Genomic DNA, 25170 nt, shown 5'->3' with positions numbered 1-25170 from the left:
TATGTTGTTAATCTCTTACTATGCCTAATTCATAAATTAAACTACCATAGGTACGGATGTATAAGAAAAATATAGTATATATAGGGTTTGGTACTATCTGTGGTTTCAGGCATCCACTGGGTGATCTTGGAACGTATCCCCCAAGGATAAGGCAGGGCTACTGTATTCAGACAGGTGATGCTTATTTTCATAGCTGTATCTCTAGACATGCTTTTAAAGCATGAGAAGCTTGTGAAGTCAGAGGAGCCTGAAGACATATTTCCCATCACAGTGCTTTCCATTTCCCCCTGGATGCAAGAGATTGGAGATGTTGAAACCCTCTGATACTTTTAAGATGAGAATGACCAGGTTAAGCCAATTCCCCAGAGAGGAATCCACTCTGGTGATACCTATGACCATGACTAACACATTTAACCCAGTTTTAGTCATTCTCTACTCCCCTACTATTCTAGAATACTTCTAGTTTCCCCAGTGTTCTGAATCTCTCAGACAGGAGACTTAGTCTGGGTTTTTCTATATATTTATTACTACCTCAGGAACAAGAGAAAGAGAAAAAAATTATAGCATTATAACTTTAAACTGGCTAATTTCACTTTTTCCCTGGCTCACCAGGGAAACTGATTTAAAACCAGACCCCATTTTAGTGCCCTCAGTCTATCCAGCTCCGTAGGCAGGGGAATATGGAACGTGGGTTTTTGTTCTGGACACTGCCTCTTCCCAGCATTGTCTGGGCCTGTATCCTGTTTGAGTTTTCTCCACTCCAGAGCCAGGCCTGACTTACTCAGTCCCAAGCGCAACCTTCATCCTCTTTGCATTTTCTTTTAGGAAATAGCTGAATCCTAGGGTATTCTGTGCTGGACTCAAACTAACCACGGAGCAGTAAGACAACTACACAAATGCTTCATGGAGGCTCTTCAATGGCCTCTGGCCTTGGGTAGACACATTCACATCACTGTATTTCCTCCCTGAATCATGGGAGATCTGCTCTAATTCGCCATTTAAAAATATACTCTCCTGGGGCTGGGCACAGTGGCTCAAGCCTGTAATCCCAGCACTTTGGGAGGTCAAGGCGGGCAGATCACAAGGTCAGGAGATCGAGGCCATCCTGGCCAACATGGTGAAACCTCGCTCTACTCAAAATACAAAACTTAGCTGGGCATAGTGGTGCGTGCCTGTAAGTCCCAGCTACTTGGGAGGCTCAGGCAGGGGAATCGCTTGAACCCGGGAGGCAGAGGTTGCAGTGAGCTGAGATCGTGCCACTGCACTCCAGCCTGGGGGACAAAGCGAGGCTCCATCTCAAAGAAAAAAGAAAAAAAAAAAAGTGTATACACACACACACACACACACACACACACACACACCCCCTCCTGAGCCAGTTCTTGAGGTTATTTCAACTTTTTTTTTCTTCGTAGCCAAGCCTAGGTCTCTTGACATCACAGTCAAGAAAGTAGCCCGCATTTGGCTCCTTTTCATGAAATTTGTGCCTTCACTCATGGCACCTTAGCTAGCTCTCCTAACACCCAAAGGGTTAGATTTTTCTTTTCTTTTTTTCTTCTTCTTCTTCTTTTTTTTTTTTTTTGTAAGAACCTTTAGGTCCTTCTGGTTTCATCTTCCCGGGGAAGGTAAAGATAAATTTCCAAGTTGACCTGGGCTCTTAGCTTAGATAACTTTCCCGCCTCTTCCGGTTGCCCTTAGCTGTGGCAAGTTGCCCTGACTTCCACTGCTGTGTCCGCTGAGCTCCAGTCTGTAACTCCACTCATTTCCTCAGAAGCACAGTGCCACCTCATGAGCAGCAGTGCAGAAAGGAGATTTTACTATGGAACCTTGTGCCATTTATGCAGCCCTGATGTCACTTCAAAGCATAGTGCCTATGGCTGAAATGTTTCTTCGAGACAGAGTGCTCCTTGGGACCTTTGTAGTTGATATTTTTTCTTTCAAAATCTGACCTTTTAATCCACCTTCACACCTATTACATCTTTCCAAAAGAACTCCAATTGCACCATCCTTTCCCTCCAGAGGGGGGAAAAAAAATCATGTGTCTACTTATGTAAAAAACACAAGATAAGGAAAAATTCTAAACTCCTCATGTAGCAATAAAGGCCCGTCTGGACTTATACTCAGTATTTTTTCCAAACTATTCTGGACGTATCCCATTAAGTGACCCCCTCGGTAAGCTCTGCGTCATATTCCTTAGGGTCTTGTACCTCTGTTGTCTTGGATCAGGCTACTGTCCCCTTTGTCTGGAATGCAGCCCTCACCCCCATACTCTGCTTTTTACTTCTCTAAAGCCTCCTCTAACCATGCTGCTCTCCAGCAGCAGGATCAATCTCAAGCTTGCACTATGTCCCATGGCACTTTATTCACGTGGCTGGCATGGTATTACAATTCTGCCCACCCAATATGACCATTCCTTAAAGTAGGGATTTGCTCATTCACACTTAACTTCCGGTACTTTTCAGGGTGCTGGAACATGATAGGTGATCCATGTTTGTTGCACAAATATGTAAAGCAGAATTACTACTACTTTGCTATTTCATCCAAAAGCAAATCGTTAGTGGAAAGTATATAAAACCTAGATAAGATACATAACCACCAGCATAGATTCCTATGAAAAGTCATAATATCTTCCCTAAAATTAAATAGACATATTTTCCCTACACACAATGGTATTAAAACTCATTATTAAATGAAAGTCAGTGATCATTAATAAACTTCATGGTGAAATCTTTATAAACTATCATTTCCTTAAAGGATTAATAATCTGAAAAAGTCTCATTTATAAACAAACACAGATACCGTTCTCTCTCCAGGCAACTTCACCACAGCAAACTCAGAAAGCAGTTTTTCCTACTCTCATTCTGCCTGAATTAAATATTTGAAGGGTGATGGAACTGAAAAAGGAAGAAAAATATTTTCTGGAAATAGCTCTTACAAGAGAATTAACACCAGTATGTCCAGATGGAGGGAGGATACCGAAAGATGTCATAATAATGACCCCAAATTCCCTTTCTTAGTAAACTTATAAGGAATTGTATTATAGGAGAGAAAAACAAAACTACTGGAGTCTAAATTGTTTTCTCTTTGCCATTGCCACTATGCCTAACATATGTGTATTACATTTCGGAGGGTCTAGGTTAAAGCACATAAAAATAACCTCATAGGAAAGATACAACAGTAGGTCCTTTCATGTTGTGTATTTCTATACAGATCAATGGGACACTCCGATTTCTATACAGATCAATGAGACTCTCCGATTTCTATACAGATCAATGAGACCCTCCGATTTCTATACAGATCAACGAGACCCTCCGATTTCTATACAGATCAATGAGACCCTTCAATTTCTATACGGATCAATGGGACCCTCCGCCCACCAAAAAAAGTCATTTGTGTCCTTTTCTCCCAAGCATCTGAGTAATCTGAGGAAGTAAAAACCATAACCAACCTTCAACTACAGAAACAGGTGCAACTCCTCCATCCACAAAATCAAGAATTATTCAAGTCCATGTACCAACCAGACCACAGTTCTGCCACAATGTAGGTGTTATTAAAACATAAGCAGAGAGAGTAACTGGACTATAATTACTTTTAATCGTCAAACAAAAAGATAAAATTCCAGAAGACATACTAAGATATTAAGAGCAAGGTATGCCAAGTTAAATGTCCAGGCTTCTGGTAACTTCTGCATAGATAATTGAATACATTATTCTAACGGTTAATTTCTTTAAGGCTTACTTGTTTAAATATTGTGTTTCGAAACCAACTAAGTATTTGAAAAACCCAAAGCTCTGGAAAGAACTATGGAATTTCTATAAAAAGGTAGCTTACTTCTGAAATTCACCACATTCACCAACTTTTGTTCCCCTTTAACCTTAGTAACAACGTTTCAAGGAAGAAGCTAATCATTTCTCTTTCCACTGCCAAGCGTTCTGAGTAGTGAGGCAGTTTGAAACTTTAGGAATACTGAGTTCCTTCAGGAACCATAGGATTTACAACAATAATGGTTTGAGGAAACCACAGCATTCAGGCTCCTTCTGTCTTTTTCCCTGTCTTTAAGAGTTTAAAAATAAGCAAGAAAATGATTCTTCAAATTCGCAGACCATCTTCAGGGGTGGAGTCTTGCCACGGTGCATGATAATTACAGAGTTACAAGATCCACAGAGCACAGTGCAGCCCACAAAAACAGCTCTTCTGATCCTCCTCTTGATCATGCCGAATATAATCTGAGCCTTTTCCTTTTTTATTTTTGTTTTACCTCTCTCTATCTCTCTCTCTCTCTCTAGCTTAAAGTCAATAAAGTTCTAGTAGAAGTAACTTACCTTTCTGTTAATGGTAATGGCTGAGATTTACTTTGTGTTACTTTGTATTTTTATTTAATGTATCTTTGTAAATTCAGTTATTAACTATAAGACTACAGCCACTCAAGAGGGAAAAAGTTCCAGGTCAAAAATAGAATGCTAAGTTTAAAGTTTTAAAATGCATCTATTGCTTTGGAGGCAGGTGTGCTTCTGACAGCTCTATTAAGTTACTCAACTGTCTCTAGGGACTTCAGTTCCTAACAAAGAAAGGCTGCAGCCTGGTGCCCTTGAGTTGGTTTTTTGTTTTTGTTTTCTTTTTTCCTCTTTTGTTCTTTGAAAACTGAATGAATTCTGTTCTTGCGTGGAATAAAAGTGACACGAGAAAGCCTGTTTTTAGGACTGGCGTTCTTCCCGTTTTGTCTTTGCTCTGGTAAATTGCTTGTCTCCTGCACATCTGCTTAGAAAACTCTCTGTGTGATAGAGAGTGACTAAGAAGCTTCCAAAACCTGCTCTGTAAGGTCAGAAGAGGAATTTGTCACTTGACCCTCACAGGGCAGTCAGGAATGTCAAAATTAAAGAAACTAATAGAAAGGAACACACTCTCAATACCTTAAGAGGGGACAAAGGAATGTAAGGACATAGCCTCACTGGGCCCTCTTGGGTGCACGTCTTGAGCAAGCTAACTCACTTCTCTGCATCCTCCCTTCTTAGCTGCCAAACAAGGGATCAAACAGGGTATCTCGGAGGTTCTTTCCAGCCCTGACACGTTAGCCTTGTTGTTAAGCTAACTCTACTTGGATCCCTTCACATGTCCAATTTAGAGACTGTGTACAAATATTTACTAAAATGCTTCAAATGGCACCGAGAGAAGAAAATATGTGGTCATTGCTTCAATAAGAGCTCTCTCTAAATAATTACTAAAGTTGATTTCTCTCATTAGGTAAACACCAAACAGAATTCTCTGAGTTTTCATTTCATCAGAAAAGAAAGACATCTTTAAAACTGTCACCATCTCTGACATTTTACAACCAAAACAGAGAGTAACTATGTAAAATACCAAAAGCTTTTTCTATCAGGAGTGAGACTCTTCTGTCAATTCTTGAGTGTTTAGAGAATGAGAGAAGGGATAACAATGCTTTTGGAAACTATTTTTCTTTTCTCTGAGCCTCGTTTCTTGAGTCACAGAATTTTCTGTAATCTCTATTTTCAATTAATTTAAGTTGCATTTAAACATTTTTGTAGGTCTCCTATGTGCAAGTCAAAGTACTCATTGAGCAACCACTGTGAATCTAGGATGCAAAATGGGGATTATAGCATTTCAACACAAACTAGTAAAAAGTCATGTGAATTCTCTGTACTGGGATATTAGCGGTTCACTAACAAATTCATGGAAAACCAGAGGGTCAGATCAGCTTTTTCAGCCACATTTTATATAATTCCCATTCATATTAGTGAGGCTCAAATATCATTTAAAGTATTTGGCCAAACATGTTTAGTAGAGTAGAATTGGTTTTAAATAATTGAAATACGTCTTATCTTCACTATTTCTTGACTTTTTAAATGTAGAGGATACAAACAAAAACATGAAATAGAAATCTGGGGGACGCAATTTCAACAAAATGAAAAATGAGTAAATAAGCTTGATGTCTAAATATCAGATGGAGAAAAGAGAGTGACAATCCACATGTTATTAGAGAAAGTGGTTAATGGTGAAATCAAGGCTTAAAAGCTATACTTGCTTAGTAAGCGAAACAAAGCAGTAGATGATAATCCTCCTTGAAAATTCAGAGTGATTTTTACAGGAGTGATTAAAATGTTTACAGAAAACACTGGGATGGCCAAATACAGTCACAAGTCCATAATGTTAACACATACACGTACTTTATTTCAATGTACCCAAACAAAAAGCCAACAGAAGATAAACATGTAAAAAACATAGTTACATATTAGAGTAACATCCACTTATCAACGGATTATCTTTCTGACAAATTCAACCACTCAAAATATGGCAAAGAAGAAGAAATCCAAATGGCCTCCAACCAGACAGCATTGCCCACAGGATCGTGGCTCAGGGTCTCATGCATCTTCCAGTCAATACTGTTGCAACACACTGGGTTACCCAGACCCCCCACACAAGGTAACACATGAGCAACACCAAGCCAAACAGCGGTGGGGACTACCAGAGGCAGGTACCAGTACACTGTGGAAAGAGAAAGCCTTCCAGCAAAAGTGAAATACAAAACAGACACTGGAAATTAAAGAACACTGCGGAGATTCATTTCACGCCAAAGCAAAGATCCCTACAACATTCAGCAGCCACCAGGGCATCACCAGGTTACTACAAGGTCCAATGACTAGTCACAGTGACACCAGGGCATTAAAACAAGGTTAAATTGTACTCTTTGATTGAGCAGAGTTGTTGAAGTGTCATGGAAAGAGTGTGGGACTAAGTCACGAGAAGTGGATTCAAATCCAGTCTATACCAATTACCTCTATGGCTTCAAGCAAGTCTTAATATTGCAGGAACTGCTTGCTCACAACAAAAAGGGGCAATGCCACCTGTCCTGCCACTCTCCCACAGAACTATCCACATGATGAAGAAAGACCATGCATGACTACTGCACAAAACATGACCTGTAAACAGGCTCTGGGTGTAGACTATACTTTAGAAAGATGTTCATTAAAAAATATTTTCAATTGTTTTAGAATTCTGAAAGACGAATGAGGCAAGTTTCTGTTATATGGAACTACAAATAAGTAAAAGGCATACTCCCCTAGTATTTAATACAAGTTAACATCTAGTCCATATGATCACAGTTTAGAAAAGTATCTCTAACCAATTACCAGGTTTTCTGTTTTTGTTTTTGTTTTTTTGAGATGGAGTCTCACTCTGTTGCCCAGGCTAGAGTGCAGTGGTGCGATCTCAGCTGATTGCAACCTCCACCTCTTGGATTCAAGCGATTCTCCTGCCTCAGCCTCCTGAGTTGCTGGGACTACAGGCACCTACCACCATGCCCAACTAATTTTTTGTATTTTTAGTAGAGATGGGGTTTCACTGTGTTAGCCAGGATGGTTTCGATCTCCTGACCTTGTGATCCACCCGCCTCGGCCTCCCAAAGTGCTGGGACTAGAGGCGTGAGCCACTGTGCCCAGCCTTTTTTTTTTTTTTTTTTTTTTTTTTTTTTTTTTTTTGAGACAGAGTCTCACTCTGTTGCCCAGGCTGTAGTGCAGTGGCACGATCTTGGCTCACTGCAGCCTCTGCCTCCCGGGTTCAAGCAATTCTCCTGCCTCCACCTCCTAAGTAGCTGGGACTGCAGGAGCACGCCACCATGCCCAGCTAATTTTTGTAGGTTTAGTAGAGACAGGGTTTCACCATGTTCAGGATGGTCTTGATCTCCTGACCTCACGATCCACCTGCCTCGGCCTCCCAAAGTGCTGGGATTACAGGTGTGAGCCACAGCACCTGGCCCCAACAAGTGTTTTTTACAGTAACTTTTTCAAAGAAAACAGTACAGCCAGGCAGTGGCTCACGCCTATATTCCCAGCATTTTGGGAGGCCAAGGTGGGAGAATCACTTGAGGCTAAGAGTGAAGACCAGCCTGGGCAACACAGCAAGACCCCTTCTCTACAAAAAACAAAATAAAATAAATTAGCCAGGCATGGTGGCAAGCCCCTGATAGTCCCAGCTACTTGGAAGGCTGAGGCAGGAGAATTCCTTAAGCCCAAGAGTTCGAGGTTACAATGACCTATGATTGTACCACTGCACTCCAGCCTGGATGACAGAGGGAGGCTCTATCTCTTAAAAAGAAAAAAGAAAAAAGAAAAAAAAAAAAAAAAAAACCCCACCAAAGCATTGCTTTTGTTTTTCAGTTCAGACATACGATCTCTGCTACATACAGGCTAGAGTCCAATAATTCGAACTAAAAGTTTTTAACTAAACTTCGCAACTAATTTTCCCCTATGGGGGACGGACAGTAGGCTGGTAAGCATAATGACAGGGAAATCTACAGGATCAGGGCAGAAACTGGCCAGACATTGCTATTCATGGGCTTTCCCTGGGGCCAGTGAGCAGGTGCAGAGAATCAGCCTGAGTGCATTAGCAGGCTCTTCCACACTGCCCTGCAGCAGGCAGCAAGGCTCCCGTTGGAAATCACTCGTTCCTGCTGCCAACTTTCAAGGCTTACACACCAAAAGGATCCTGGACTAGGGGCGCAGAGGGGAACCCAGAAAAGGACTTCCTATGGTGGATGAATGCGTAGGTGGCTCAGAGTCATGAGCTGGGTTTTGGACCCGATGGTTTTCTGAGAGGCATCACTACTCCACACTGTTTCTCAAAGTACTACTGGTATGCCAGGCCTTTCTCCAACACCAAGACAACAGTGGACTATCTACAGAAATTCCATCATAGCTTGTAACTTCTAAATATTGAGGAAAAAAGCTATGTGATACACATGCATAATAACACCCTACTGAAAGAAATGAAGTCTACCGAAAGCACAATTTTTGAGGGTCACAAAATCAAGTAGTAAGTCAGGACTGACATGTTCTGTTTGATAACATAGAATAGAATAAACAGAAAATAGAGTATCATATGTAGACACGCAGTAAAGGTAAATCATTCCACAAAGCTATTCCATGTATGCATGCCGTGCATATGTGCCATGTGTGGCCTGGGAACCAATGTAAAGTGTATTTATTACTTTGGACACAAACAAAACTTTTTAAACTCTCTGACTTAAAAAATAAACTACAAACTTTTCAGGCCCTGAAAACCCCAAAACATTCACACCATAGTTACTGTAGGACATTATTTCCCCCATTTGCAACAAGCATGTATTCTAGAGAAAACTAGCTCAACTTTCTCAGAAACTAGAGAATTTACTAGTTGGATTTTTGTTCAAACCTTTATTATTAGTTGGAGTTGGAACATAACCTTCGAGATTTCTAAAGTCAGTGGCATAACCTTCCCCTGGTTACAGTGACATAAGAACACAGATCAACTGAATAAACCAACACATTCTCCAGAGTGGCGATGTAACCAAGGTCTGCCGATCCAAAGGAATGTTGAAGGAGAGAAACCCCAACCTCACCAGCTTCATAAAGCATCAATAGCACACAAATGAGACACGGTGGCTCAAAAGTGACTTGTAAATGGAACAGAGCTAAGATACTTATGACAGCACAACACTCAGGCATGCACACTTAAGGACAAAGAGTTGCACTTGGGAAGCTAGCAAGGAAAAAATATTTAAAACATCCTTTTATAATGGGAAGAGAGTGTGTTGAAGAACTCAGCACTGAAATGACTTTCACTGTAGAAATCAAAGTTCTTTTTCCAGGAAGTCAAAGCATTCTATGTACTTTCTACTGGTGAAAAACTTATGTAAATAAATAACTACCAGGCAAGATGATCACAGCAACCAAACTAAGCACCAGCCACAACCACCCACAAGGTAAATTCACAAACTGCCTTGTGTCTGCTTTGTAAAAGAATCCCCAACCAATCAAGACTAAAGCAATACCCACCCTTGTTCAGGAGGGAATGCTGGTTTATCTCAGAAGGCAATCCAGAAACACCAGATACCCAGTTTCTGCTTTAGCTGAGGCTTTTCTAGTTACAAAGTGAAAGAGAAGCTTAGGGAATAGAGGCAAGGGAACTTATCGACAATATACTTATATACTTATTCTCATGTTCTCTCGTCAAGTTTATAGAAAGGACAAAACTCAAGTGATACTGTTTAAGGAAATCTCAACTGCTTGTGGCTTTTATTAATACTTGTGAGTTTTCCTTCAAGAAAGCCAAACACATATTAAGCCCAAACCTGACAATTTACTTCTACCACGAAAATTATTTTCACCAGTGAATAGATTAGCCTTTATTCTTGTTCTATACCTTTTTCAATGATGTACAAAAACTTATTAAGCTATGTCTTAAAACATAAAAACAAACCTACAATACTACAAGTGTACAATTAGTGATGCAAGCAGCATATTCAGAAATTTGACCAACCTCCCACAAACCACGATTACTTAGGGGATGGGAATTCAAAAAGTCTTAGCTAAGTGGCGGGGTGGAACTGGATCAGTATGGGAGTCATGATCTCTTCTTTCCTCAGAGCTTATCCCCTCCTCTTCCCTCCAGGTTACTGCCACCTTCTTCCATTCACTACCACTCCCAATACAGTCTTTCTCAAAAATAAGAGGGCATGAAAATGGGAAAGTAGAGTCCCTCTTCATGCCACCAACCCTAATGAGCACCCACTCTAGGAAACCCCTTGTGGGCCAGGATGCTCCCAGTAACTTCACAATTCAAGCCATTTTCACATTGACTCCTCAGTATGAGTTACTCAGAAGGTTGCTTTACATCAAGTGTATGCAGTACTAGGCGCTCTCCAAACACAAGAACCCACGATGTGCCCGCCACATGAGGCGCATGCCCAAGCATGCACCCAAACACTAGAAATGAGTCCAGAAAATGATGGTATTGGCAAGGGAAGCACTGGCTGGGAGACTTGGCCAACACGTCCTCCCCCTACAACCACAGCGGGGAAGGATGGTCTCAGACAACTGCTTGCCTATGCAAGCATTCACCATTTCTCTTACGGCCTAAATATCCAAAGCGAGATGCAGCCGGCACAGTAACGAATTTTAGCAAAAGCTAAATAAATAATTGTTGGTTTAATGTCTATAATATCTGCTAGTCAGTCATCAAACGTCAGTGATGAACTGATAGACAATGCTCAGAGATGCTGAATTCAACGGAACACAGAAGAGGTATGGTACAGGCTAAAGAGGGGCAGACCACAGCTACATCACTGCAACCAGCTTCAGGCATCCCCAGCCTTACACCTCACACATTTGTGTATATGAAGAGTGTGTATGTTGATTATACATAAATTTTCCAATCACATTTATTAAGACAGTGATTGCCATAAATATAATCTTTAATTAGGGAGATCAGAAATATAAGGTAAAGACTACCCATAGTTCACAAAGCTAGAAAAAGTATAACTATACATTGGAAAAAATCACAGACGCTGTTGCTAACGGAACAAGTAATTATGAAAATCTGTGACTTCTCTTAATAAAGATACCCTAACATGGCCAGGTGTGAAGGCTCATGCCTGTAATCCCAGCACTTTGGGAGGCTGAGGTGGGTGGATCACCTGAGGTCAGGAGTTCAAGACCAGCCTCGCCAACATGGTGAAACGCTGTCTCTATTAAAAATACAACAACAACAAAAATTAGCCAAGTGTGGTGGCACATGCCTGTAATCCCAGCTACTGGGGAGACTGAGGCACGAAAATCATTTGAACCCTGGAGGTAGAGGTTGCAGTGAGCCGAGATTGCACCAGAGCACTGCAGCCTGGGGGACAGAGTAATACTCTGTCTCACACACACACAAAAAGGGAGCCTAACATGAAAATCTGTGGTTTCATTACTACTTTCCCTTATGTGCCTATATAATCCCTTCAATCAGAACTTTGTCTTTTCTCAGCCCCTAGATGACCGAGTTCTAACTTCTAATGCTCCAATCCCTTCTGCACGCCATAACCAGAGTGGGTTCCCTCCAACACAGCTTCAACCAAGTATTCACAACAGATATTTACTTACTATCTGCAAAGTGCAAGGCACTTGAAAAAGACAGGCTAGACTTCAAAGGGCTTCAAATCTAGGAGAAGTATGAAGCACCAAATATTTTCAAAGCAGAGTATTTGCCCTTAAACCAAAAGTTATTAAGTCCTTGACACCAAAACGCCCTAGGTGCTTTCAATGTCATTTCTCCGTCTGAAGAATTATACTCCGTTCTCTGCCTCCCCACATCTGTTTCTCTGCCCAGTTTTCAGTTCTAATGATCTGACCCTTCCTTACCAAATCAACTATTGTTTTGATTGGTTACTTATGATATCCAGACTAGGTTTATTAAATGAATGAACTCATGTAAAGTTTTAATAATAGTGTCTCGCCACAGTAAACATTCACTAAATATTAGCCATTATTAACCTTATGGGTAGGTTGACTGATTCAGACATGACTTGCAATATAGTATTTTAATCATTTCAGGATTTGACGTCAACACTGAGATACAAATTCCTTGAAGGATTACGTAAAGGAAGTGATAGGTTCCACTTGAGTTGCTTAGGTTATACAAGTACTCCAAAGACACTTCTACAACTGGAAATTCTACATAATAGTATAGTCTACACTAGGATAAAGACATTTTTTGACTCAACTGACTATTGATAGTGAAGAGATTATCAATCCAATGGCCAGTATCATTAAATACAACGGATCACATTTGTAGGCTTACAGCCTATCTATTAAACAAACATTCATTTATTCAATAAATAAATTGTACCTGCTACTGATATGTATGATGAATAGGTATTACCCCATTTCACAGTGTGGCTGGTGTGACTGTGGAGGAGAGAGTGAGGAGGAAGCACAAGGAGGCAATGGCGTAAGGGAAGCAGAATGTATAGGGCTTTAGAGAGCATTGTCAAAGTTTAGTTATTTAATTCCCTGGAGAAGGAAAGCACCTGAGGGGTTTCAAGTAGTGAAATTACACATGTTTCATGTTTGAGGTTTAACAGGTCACTGAGGCTGCTAGGTTAAGATCAGCCCAATTGGTGGGGAGGGAAGCGGTGTGTACAAAGGTGAAAGCAGGGAAACCAGTTAAGAAAAGATTGCAATAGCACGATGGAGCCTCTCCTCATCAGGCTTGGCATCGTTAATTCCATATCTCCTCTCTGTTCACTAAAGCCAACTTTACTAATTGGTCAAAACAGCCCTGATCAAATTTTTTTTTTTTAGACAAAGTGCTTGATACGTACATAGTTTGAATGAAGCAACAGAAAACACCAAAAGTATGCCATTGAAATTATGTTCCACAAACAGAACCCTCTCTTTTATTACACTCAAAAAAGTCCAGAGTTGAGAGCACTGGTAATAAGCATACAGTGCTACACATAACTTGGACTTCTGAATGGTCTTCTGTCCTCTCTTGCTGTCTCCACTCTTGTTCCCCTTTGATCCATCCTTGAGTCTACACTGTTTCTAGAGCGATCTTCCCAAAATACAAAAACAGGCTGGGCACAGTGGCTCAAGCCAAGCCTGTGTAATATAAGCACTTTGGGAAGCCGAGACAGGTGGATCACTTGAGGCCCGGAGTTCGAGACCAACCTGGCCAACATGGTGAAACCCGTCTCTATTAAAAAATACAAAAATTAGCCGGACTAAGCCAAATTCAGAAAGTATTTGCTTAGCACATTAGCCTATGCGCACAGCACCATTTAACCGAGTCCCAGATGTCTTAAGTTTACCCATTCAGCAACCATTTATTGAGCACTTAGCCTTGGTGATTAAAAAATAATAATAATAAGATTGAGTCTCTGGCCTAAAACAGGTCACGGCTAGTTCAAGACACAGACAAGTAAACAAGTAAGCATAATCCAGTGCATGAAAAACACAATTAGAGAGGAATGAAGAAGGCAGAGAAATAGCATAGACAAGAGCCATCAGCTCTGCTTGAGGATGTTAGAGAAGACTTCACAGAGTTTTAAAGCGAGTCTAGAAGGATAAGTAGGAAGTTAACAGGCAGGGGAGGTGACTGGAGCACCCTGGCACAGGGAATAAGAGGGAACGTGAGGTGCTAGTTTCTGGAGTTATGAAAAAGCAATGGGTCTGTATGCTAGTTCTGGAGGGGAGAGGACGGAGGCAGATCTCGTAAGGTTTCACACCATGTAAAGTGATGTGGGCTTCATTCTGTACGCAACGGGGAGCTACAGAAAGGTGATCCAGTTGTTTTTGTGGGTTTTTCTGTTATTTGTTTTTCTGAGACAGAGGCCTGCTATATCACCCAGGCTGGAGTCAAGTGGTGCGATCTCAGCTCACTGCAACCTCCGCCTCCCGGGTTCAAGCGATTCTCCTGCCTCAGCCTCCCAAGTAGCTGGGATTACAGCTATGCACTACACCCAACTAAATTTTGTATTTTTAGTAGAGATGGGGTTTCACCACGTTGGCCAGGCTGGTCATGAACTCCTGAGTTCAAATGCTGCGCCTCCCCAAGTGCTGGGATTATAGGCTTGAGCCACTGGTACCAGCTGGTTTTTGTATCTTAGAAAGATCACTCTGGAAACAGTGTAGACTCATGGATGGATGAAAGGGGAACAAGAGTGGAGAAAGCAAGAGAGAACAGAAGATCATTTAGAAATCCATGTAAGAGCCAATAAGGGCCTAAACTCTATGAGGACAGACATCCAGGTTCAAACACAGCAGACCTTTAGGAGATTAAACTGAAGTATTTGATAGAAAAGATGGTAGTTTTGAAAAAAACTCCAGGCCAGCCATGGTGGCTCAGGTTTATAATCCCAGCATTTTGGAAGGCCAAGGCAGGAGGATCACTTGAGGCCAGATGTTCAAGATCAGCCTGAGCAAAAGAGAGAGACCCCACCTCTACAAAAATAAAATAAAAAATTCAAAAAGCATGGTACACTGTGCTGATAGTCCTAGCTACTCAGGAGGCTGAGCGGGGAGGATCCCTTGAGCCTGGGAATTCAAGGTTACAGGGAGCTATGATTGTGCCACTGCACTGCAGCCTGGGCAACAAAGCAAGACCCTGTCTCTAAAAAAAAAAAAAAAAAAAGGAAACAAACAAACCCCTCTAATTTGACAGAACATGTTATAATTAAACCAAAACACCCTGAAATGACATGGAAATATATTTTATAACAATTGCATGAGACATAAAAATTAACCCTAAATAATATGCAAGATCTTTTAAAATTATAAAAAGCAAACTGTTGGCCAGGCATGGTGGCTCACGCCTATAATCCCAACACTTTGAGAAGCTGAGGTGGGTAGATCACCTGAGGTCAGGAGTTTAACACCAGCCTGGTCAACATCGTGAAACCCCGTCTCTACTAAAAATTCAAAAATTAGCCGGGCGTGGTGGCAGGTGCCTGTAATCCCAGCTACCCAGGAGGCTGAGGCAGGAGAATCACTAGAACCCCAGAGGCAGAGGCTGCAGTGAGCCGAGATCATGCCATCACACTCCAGTCTGGGCAACAGAGCAAGACTTCGTCTCAAAAAAAATAAATAAAAGTAAACTGTTCGTAAAGATCAATTTCAAAGGTTTCTGTAACTTAACAAAGACATTTTAATGGAAAAGAACACAGGTTACTCAGTTCCACACCCAAGCCCTGACAATAAGTTGCTTCTTTTATCACTCTTAAGATACTTTTCATAATTTTCAAAAAAGATATTTTTCATAATTTAAATGTCTCTTCTCAAAACAAATGCACAAAGTTTTTAAACTAAAAAAGGAAGGATACTAGACAAAATATCATTTAAATCGAACTTCAACAATTTAATTTGCAAATAAAGACATTTTACAACAAAACAAGGCAGTGAGACAACAGAGTCCCAACTTCAGAAAAAAAATAATAATAATCAAAGGTCAATAAAGGGCAGTCTCAACAAACCAGATAAAATATTAAGTGGCACTCACTGTGTGTCTCTTTCACAGAATGTCAACTTCAGTAGGAAGTAAGAAGAATACCATGACATTCACTGATCTCTTTTGTTAACACACCACGGTAAAACTTCCTTTGGCTATTTTTCCGATATATGTAGTAACCCTCGGAATAAATAAAACTTACTGATCCTGTTTCACTCTTAAATTTGTGATGCTACTTAACAATATTTTTCAATATTTCTTAGGTTTTCTTAATGCCATAAAGAAGCTATTTTTTATGGAGGTTTTTTTTTTTTTTTTTTGGTTTGAGACCCAGTCTTTATGTTTGTTTGGTTTTGAGACCTAGTCTTGCTCTGTTACCCAGGCTGGAGTGCTGTGGTGTGATCTTGGCTCATTGCAGACTCGACCTCCCGGGCTCAAGCGATCCTCCCACCTCAGCCTCCTGAGTAGCTGGGACTACAGGCGCACACCACCACGCTTGACTACTTTTTCTATTTTTTGTAGAGACAAGGTTTCGTCGTGTTCCCCAGGCTGGTCTTGAACTCCTGGGCTCAAGTGATATGCCCACTTCGGCCTCCCAAAGTGTTGGGATAACAGGCATGAGCCACCACACCTGGCCCAGGAAGCTATTCCTAAATCCCACCATTTTAAGGAATTTATTATCAGAAATAAACCACAGCTATTTACATGGAAACAAGATCTTGACTTTTGACCTAGCTGCTTTTGGTCTTTCATGTCATTTTTCTCCACTGTAATATCTGGACATTAGTAATCTAATTATGCACAAGGATCCTGCTTTCTGCAACTATTTTATTAGGAGAATAATTGGGATGAAATTATTTTAATAGATCCAACTCCCGCACTCAAAAATTGGTTATCTAGTATATGGATTATTCATTACCCTTGATACCTAGTATGGCCATTCTCCGGCCATTTTTGTAGTGGCTGAGAAGGGAGGGCACTGACATTCAAATGATTCCAAGCTGGTAACATTACTAGTCTGTATGATAAAGTCCAGAAGGAAAGGATAAAACATTGTTTGAAGCAAGGCTTTGCATGTCAATTGCCCTCTCTATCTGCTGACCTGTCAATACCAGGATCATCAATCACGCTTCTGCCCAGCTAAATGGAGAGCTGAGGATACAACAAAACAAGCTCTGCTCAATGAGAGGACAAACACCCCATTATGACTCCACCTCTTTCAGTTTTATTTGAGTGAGCAAGAAAGGGGAAGCACAGAATAAATACTACTAGTCATTAGTTTTCCTCAAGGACCTTCCACAGTGCTAGAAAAGCAGCAGGTACTCATTAAATCTTGTTCAGTTAAATGCTAACAGTCAGAAGACCATGAAAACATGAAAATGTTCCGGATAAACTTCCTTTATCTGGACCTTCTCTTATCCGGACCTTCTCATCTAGGTCATCGTGTTGCACTTTTTCACAATTATCCTACATTCTCTTTTTAAACCCCCACTTTAGATGTCTTATCTGCTTCTCCATTTAAGCATGAACTCCATGACTTCAGGGCCTAAGTGCTATCTTTCTTTGTACCCTGCACATAGTGTTCAGTAATGATTCCACCAATAAATGCTCTCACAACTTCACATGAAAAGTTACATATTGTCTCATCTACCACTGCATTCCACTTTTTTACTATAAAGAAGATACTGATTCACGCCCTTAATTTGTATGGCTAATTAAGTTAAAACCTCATCTACTACTGCAGTGGGTCATATCATACTAATAATATAAGAATTGATCATTGCTGTTACCCAATTCATTCTTACCTCTCCGAGTATAAACGGGGATTCAAGAGAATTTTGAAACTTGTAGTGTGCTGTCAAACACACATACAAAAGAAAACATACAGATGCTTACTGGTGGCTGCTTTGGACCTATCAATATGTATCTTGTAATTACTTTTTAAGCTCAGGAACAGTAGTCTAATTAGAAAATGCATACTAGTAGCTTCTAATCTTAAAAAAGATTCTCAAAAGAAAGAAGAATCTCAAGCACTATAATTTTATCCTTAGTTTCTTGACATTAAATCATAAAGCTATTGGTTTGTTGTACCGAAAGATATCCATAAGGGTAACCACTTCAAAACTTTATTTTCATGTTCCTGATAACAATCCAGCATAGAAATTCCCTATTAAAAGAGCTTCTGTTTCAGAAATTGAATGTGTCTCATACAACACACCGATGGTAGGAGCTCAGCAGGCTAATGGTGCAAAGCATACCTGGAGACAGTGGGCAGGGAACAGGCAAGCAGTGCGGCCTGGCAGCAGCTGCTGGAGGGGAGGAGCTGCAGAACCGGACCTCCACCAACCACAGATCCCGCAGGGGGACCACTGATGCGAGGCTGGCTTGTTATGCTACAGTTGCCCTACCTCGAGCTGTCACTGCATAATGGTTGTGGGTGGGTGTGTGTGTGTGAGAGAGAGAGAGAGAGAGAGAGAGAGAGAGCGGGGAGGAGGGAGAGCAGGTTTTTGGCAATCTGTATAAATCAAAAAATGTTAATGTAAGTTAGGGGGGTTGCGGAGTAAACTGAAAGGAAGGTGGATTAGGCTGTGTGTGATCTGGGCAGAGAGATGTAAAAGATGCTACACATTCCCATCAGACCAGTGTGTCTCCCAGTGCATATTTATTTGCAGCCAAATCCTAACGTGGCCACTGGGCATTCTTAGTATTGCCTGATAATCCTCGCTAGAGTGTCAGCCTATTTGATGCTTCTGAGAAAAAACTTCATCTCTGCATAATTTTTCTTGAAGACTTGTCCTCTTTTGATCTGCTCACATAAACAAATGTCACTTCTGTATTTCTCCAAAGAAAGGAATTGTGTGGAGAAAAGATCAACTGTTATAACATGCCCCTGAGACAAGATGTCAAAGTTGGAAGCCAATTTTCTTTTGTAAGTCAAATGTGAAAACAGAATATAATGCCATGAATTTTGATGTATAAGCAGCTTTTTAAGGATTCTCTCTGACACCATATGTCAAAAATCATATTATTCATGCCCAATTATTTTTTAAAAAACACATAAACTTACACCATGTATTATGCTTCCATTTATCTTCATGAAGCTACTGTATCCCCTATTCCATTAAGGGATAAAGGGCACAATCTTTTGTATTGCTACGTAAGCAAGTCCTCCCTTCACAAGTCACCCCTGTCCTTTACAATGACTTCTTTATTTTCCACAAGTCACGTGTACAGTATTTGCTTTATTTCCCAACTAAAACTAATACATGCAAATTCAGTCTCTGTTCCTTTAATGCTAATTCAGATGAAGCATCTACAGTAGAAATCCTACAGCCTCGTGCTCACATGTATACAATCATTAACAGAGACTTGACAGTGGTTGACTTCAAGTCAAACAAGTCCTAAAAAGCGACCTTCGGCAAAGCCCAAAGGAATCAAAACTATACCCTCTCGCGACCACAGCACTACTGAATCCACCCTTCAAACATTTTTGTTTCAAACATTACAACCCAATCATTTAACAAAACCACAGCTTATTCCTGATTTAGAAAAGTAAAGTTCACGGACTTACTAAGCTATACAACTCCAGCCAGAACGCACAAATGCCTTTTCTAAGCCTGGCAATCACACAGCATTTGAACTGAAAACCCACATTTTTAAGCTCAGAATCAGTGGGTCATTGTTGATCACCTTGTTGATATAATAAACAGCTGATACTTTCAAATATTATTAGCTAGTCCCTCTTGTGCCATAGTTTAATAGACAAGAACAAATAGTTTACACACATTCACCCTGAAGAAGGGCTGCATTAACACTCAGCCTGTGCAATATAATTACTATACTCATAAGCACATATTGAACTTAGTTGATTCTCTCACGTTTCAGTAGTTCTGCTTTCCAAAGCAGGGGGAGGCACAGGTCCCTGAAAGACTCCAGCAAGGTTTCTCTTGGCACGGGGAAGAATGTGATAAACAGGGAAAACACAATCACGCGGAATGTCTGGACTTGGTTCCTTTGTGATACTTAAATAGCACTCCCCTACTGGGCTTTACCCACTGCACTGAATGCAGAAACCATTTTAGAGCTTAACAATTCAGTCTCTACACACACCAAGAGGAAGAACTCAGAAAATCTAAATATAAAATAGGGGTATGTTAAGAAATATTGACCTGTTTCCCTCTCTCCCAGCAGGACTGGTATTTTTTTTTTTTTTCATCTTGGAGGCAAAACATGTTAATCCTGAGAACAGAGTCAACGTCAATCTGAAAAGAAACTTGATAGAAAACTAAAACTCTGGTTAAAAGAAGGAAAGGAGAAAAAAAAATCCAAAAACTCCTTGGGACCAACTTATCAGGGTTAAGCCCCTCGCGTGTTCATTTTCCTTGATGTCATAGCCCAACACCAGCTTAATTCAAGCATTCATGTAATTCATCAATCTTAGAAGAAGGATGCAAGAAGACTATGTACGATTCCTGAAGTTTTCTCAGTGCAGTTTTACAAGAGCTCCACGTTCTAGCCCCAGATTGCTATAAGGGCAGGAGATTCTCTTTGGGGTGGTGGTTTATCATTGAACTTTTCATAAGTCACATGAGCATGTGGCTCTGATGGAGGGAGGGAGGCTGCCAAGAACAAATAACAGCTACTTTATCCTTCTTTGAATGATACAGGATACAAGCTCAAGCTGAATCGCTGAATTCCAATACAAAAACAAACATTTCAAAAGAAACTCCTAATGGGGGCAAAAATCATGAAGGGGGAGTGATAGAAACAAAGAATTCTACATAACAAACTTTTTCAAATGTTTAAATTTTTAAAAAATCGAGTCACCTTTTCTGGGCTGGGCTCTGTATATCCAGTTTTCGTCATCCACTTCCACCTGCTGCCCACAAACCGAGAGCTCTCCATCACTGCGAAACAGCCTCTTTGTCTGCCTGGACAAGGAGGAGAAATTTATCCAACTCACAGCACGTGAGAGAGAACCTGCATTCGGCTTGAGTCTGAAGGAACCTGAAGAGCCTTCCTTTTTCATCTTCTTTTCAAAATCAACTAGAGACAAAGAACAGACCAGCAAACAAAACGCTGGGTTTTTTGCATTGGCCCAGGTCCTCTCCACACGCCTGCTGTTTCCCTCTTAGACAACGCTGATAGTCAGGCACGGCATTATCCAAAAAGACGGCTTCTGTGTCACCCAATTAAAAAGAAAGGGAAAAGGAGGGATTAAGAAAGAAAAGAAAAATGTTTTACCCTAGCCACACTGTGGACTCCGTTTCTAGATCAGCGATATCCACGGCCAAAAAATAATAAATAAATAAAAGTATAATTTAAAAAATGAAACAGGGTGTTCATTTCAGGAGCACTTGTCAGGACTTTGCAAAACACAAAGCCAGGGCACTCCGACTCTTTGGTGTGTCCCTAGCATCCCAAACTGTAATCCTACTCCACTCCTGGGCATCTTTCCCCACCAGGGCAGAAAGCCAGCTGTCGGTTGCAGAAAGAAGGAACTCCTCGCCCTAGAGAAAAAGATTCAGGGTCAAGCCAGGCACCCAGTTTATAGTTCACCCACACGGTCACTTGGGAGAAATCAAAGAGCTCAGCTCACTCGCCCCAGCACAGGGCAGAATCATAAACCGCCCACTTGCTCTCCTTCCCGTCTATGAAGCGCTCGTTAAGAGCCGCAGGACTCCGCAAACAATAAAACTGGCTGCGTGGCTATTGCTTGGATTACAGAGCAAGCACTCCTGCGAAAGATGATAGGCTTTCCTGACACCAAAGGCACCTCATTGGAGACAGAAAACTCCGCCTCTCCACAGTCAATACTTCAGTGGCAGCTCAAACTTCTGAACTTTAGCGCAGTTAGGGGTATGCAAGTCTGTGCAGCATACAGACTTCTGGGCATAAAGAAAAAGAACTTGATTATTAATTATCAAACCATACTTCTGAAACTACAATTTTGAGAAGGGGCTTAATACAGTATATAAATATAGATACATCCAACATTCCTAGATGTATTTAGGAATGTCCATCATTTAAGGAAACATACTTCCAAAGAGAATATAATGGACCCCAGCTTCCAACAAAGGTGAAACGCAGCCATTATTGTACCTGTTATTGTCACTCCTGCCTGTCACCAGCAGCCAGAGTGTGGGACTGAGGATTCTCCTCTGCCCTATCACTGGGAGCCCCTGGGGGTTATTCCTCTCCAATCTTGAATGATCATCCTATCACAAAGAGTCATCAGAGAGCTATACTAGTGGCACTTAGCTGCAGGCTCTAGCCCTGAGCTTCCTCTGCAAACTACCTAGAGCCATAAGTTGCAATGCATTTGGGTGTAGCATTTCACCCAAGGCTAACTTACTGCAATTGCATAGTCATAGGGGTGTTCGAAGTCCCTGCAACTTTCTATCATAGAAACTTGGGTCGGCATCTCCTTCCCCCAAGTGTTATTTGGAGTAAAGCAAATAAGCAACAAGTAGAGAACTAGGTCTCGCAGCACTTTGCTTTACTCAGCATCGATCAAATACATTAAACCTAACAAACTGCAATAGAAAATAAACTTTGATTAAAAATTTTAAAACAAGGATTTTGCATCATACATCTACTCAAATTCACTGAGATTTTAAGAAAAAGGCTCTACAAGCTTACTGGGACAGCCACACTTGTAGAAGATAGTCAGAAGTTCTACAAAGTTTTCCTAGGATGGGCAGTTCATATTATACCATGTAAATAATGACAGAGAACAGGTACTACTAAGGGAGAAGCTACAAAGCAGCCTCAGTTTAAAAGCTAAAAGAGTCCTTGAGATCACATAGTTTAAACTCCTTGATTTTCAGATAGGAAAGCTCAGGCCCAGAGAAAGTATGTTCATACCCAATGTCACATAGAGGAGTCAGTAATGAAGAGCAGGCTGCATCTGACACCACTGGGATCAGAGATTCACACACTTACCAGGGATGCTTGCTATATCACCAAGTGCTCTGGGTCTATTTCAATTATTAATTGGAATAATATCTCCACTTTGACTACCACTGTAAAGGCAAAGGTAAAATATTTGTGCATAACACCAGTGGCTAACATCAAACATCCACTCTCTTCTTTCTGAGTAGGAAGCACTTTTTGAGAGTCTCAAAATATAAAAGGAAAAGTAAAAAACGACCATCTCACCAGAAAAATCCATTAATGTCCCAAATGCTGTTTACCATTTCATTGGTTCACGAGACCCCCTGCCACACATCTGTGCACACTCAAAGGATCCATGGAACCCAAGCAATAAACACAATTCTCTTCTCCCTACTCTCTACGGCTGCATTTTTAATTTAAAAATATCTGGCTGGACATGGTGGTTTACGTCTATAAACCCAGCACTTTGGGAGACCAAGGTAGATGAATCGTTTGAGCTCAGGAGTTCAAGCCCAGCCTGGGAAACATGGCAAAACCCTGTGTCTACAAATAATACCCCCAAAAAAGAAAAAAAAATTAGTCATGCATGTTAGTACTTGCCTGTGGTCCCAGCTACTCAGGAGGCTGAGGGAGGAGGATCACTTGAGCCCAGGAAATTGAGGCTTCAGTGAGCTGTGGTTGCATCACTGCACTCTAGCCTGGGCAACAGAATGAGACCCTGTCTCAAAAAATAAATAAGAAAAACAAAAAATTATATATATGCTTAAACCTTGTGCTGTTTTTTTTTTGTTTTTTTTTTTTGTTTTTTTTTGTTTTTTTGAGATGGAGTTTCCCTCTTGTTGCCCAGGCTGGAATGCAATGGCACGCTCTCGGCTCACCACAACCTCCGCCTCCCAGGTACAAGTGATTCTCCTGCCTCAGCCTCCTGAGTAGCTGGGATTACAGGCATGTGCCACCACACCCAGCTAATTTTGTATTTTTACTAGACATGGGGTTTCTCCATGTTGGTCAGGCTGGTCTCGAACTCCTAACCTCAGGTGATCCACCCGCCTCAGCCTCCCAAAGTGCTGGGATTACAGATGTGAGCCACCGTGCCCGGCCCAAGTGCTGTTCTGTATTTACCAGAAGGGCTGCTGAGCGCTTTCCTCAACTCTTCCTCCGTGGAGTGTGCATACATACAGCAGCAAAGGTCAATTGGTGTCATTAGTAACTGGCGTGTTTTCCTCTAGTGTCCCCATCCCTGTATACATCAAGGAAAGGTTTAATAGGAGAAGCTAAAGGAACATTTCCTGCCAAGCAGCCAAAAACAATAACTAGTCCATTCGGGGACTAGACTTATGACTCTCCCTCAAAGTAAGTGCCCACTTATGCCAGATTTCCAGAAACCGTGCACCCACAAATCATAAGGCCTAGGGATACGTTTGCATAATAACCAGTTCTCTGTCTACTGGCTAGTGCATATTTCTGTTATATTGGGCCTTGATTATTAAATCTTCATTTATGTAAGAAAGTCAAATAAATTAACTACTTTTACAACTGGATCAGAGTTCCTGTTGGTCAAGAGAATATAATGGTTTAAATCAGCTTTGTAGGTAATATTTAGATTTTAACTCTGCATATTAGATATATACTCTAATTAGCTGAGAACATCCTAAGTGGGCTTCTTAAGAAGCTACTATATTGACTCAAGCTATATTTGTTTAGCAACCACGATGAGCCCTACATTTTAGTTATGTGGATTATCAACCCAAGAGCCATACCAATCACCCCTCCCGGCAGTAGGTCCAAGGCTACTTTGTGCCATATGCTTCCTGTATATTATTGCTAATCTTCACAATAACCCTGCCATGGAAAATCCCTACATTTATTTCTTTATTTATTTTGAGGCAGAATCTCACTCTGTCCCTCAGGCTGGAGCACATGATCTTGGCTCACTGCAACCTTTGCCTCCTGGGTTCAAGCAATTTTCTTTCCTCAGCCTCCCAAGTAGGTGGAACTACAGGCACGCGCCTCCACGCCTGGATAATTTTTGTATTTTTAGTATAGACTGGATTTTGCCATGTTGGTCAGGCTGGTCTCAAACTCCTGATGTCAGGTGATCTGCCCACCTCAGCCTCCCAAAGTGCTGGGATTACAGGCATGACCCACCGTTCCCCACCCACAAATCCCTACTTTTACAGTAATTTTTTTTAAGTAACTTCAGCTATAATCTTCGAAGTAATGAAAACATCTTAATGTAGCTATTTTTCCACAAGAAAATCTACATTAGACTGCCTTGTCCCCATGTGGGACAGACGTGCTGAACAGATTTTATCCGCCTTCCTTACCGCGCTGCGCTGCCCCCTCCCCTCTCACTGTCAGGCTGTCAAATTCGAACTTCTGCTGTCATCACATGTGCCAATAACTGCTCCCTTCCTACCACTTTGCCACTGCTGAGCTTCAGGCCTTAGGAATCAAATAAACAGGATTGTTTAAATTACATGTTTAGTGGGAGTTAATGAGGGCTCACGGAATAAA

The 25170-nt window shown here is 41.1% G+C and overlaps 2 protein-coding genes across 4 annotated transcripts in view; one reads left to right on the top strand and one right to left on the bottom strand.

Moving 5' to 3' along the window:
- ABRACL (ABRA C-terminal like) overlaps nt 1-25170 on the top strand; it is a 564811-nt gene that overhangs the window by 65100 nt on the left and 474541 nt on the right. The gene's annotated exons all lie outside the window — the stretch shown is intronic.
- NHSL1 (NHS like 1) overlaps nt 1-25170 on the bottom strand; it is a 217766-nt gene that overhangs the window by 129168 nt on the left and 63428 nt on the right. For 2 of the 3 annotated variants that reach the window (XM_050787331.1, XM_050787332.1), the window contains exon 1: nt 20584-24807. The exons of the other annotated variant lie outside the window; for it this stretch is intronic. In XM_050787331.1, coding sequence (XP_050643288.1) covers nt 20584-20785 — 202 coding nt within the window. In that variant the 5' untranslated portion in view covers nt 20786-24807. Of the gene's footprint in view, nt 1-20583; nt 24808-25170 lie in introns of those variants that run through there. 3 annotated transcript variants of the gene reach the window in all.

Source organism: Macaca thibetana, chromosome 4 (genome assembly GCF_024542745.1).
Source record: "Macaca thibetana thibetana isolate TM-01 chromosome 4, ASM2454274v1, whole genome shotgun sequence".
In the NCBI taxonomy this organism is placed as follows: Eukaryota; Metazoa; Chordata; class Mammalia; order Primates; family Cercopithecidae; genus Macaca; species Macaca thibetana.
This window is presented reverse-complemented; position numbering and strand designations above follow the sequence as displayed.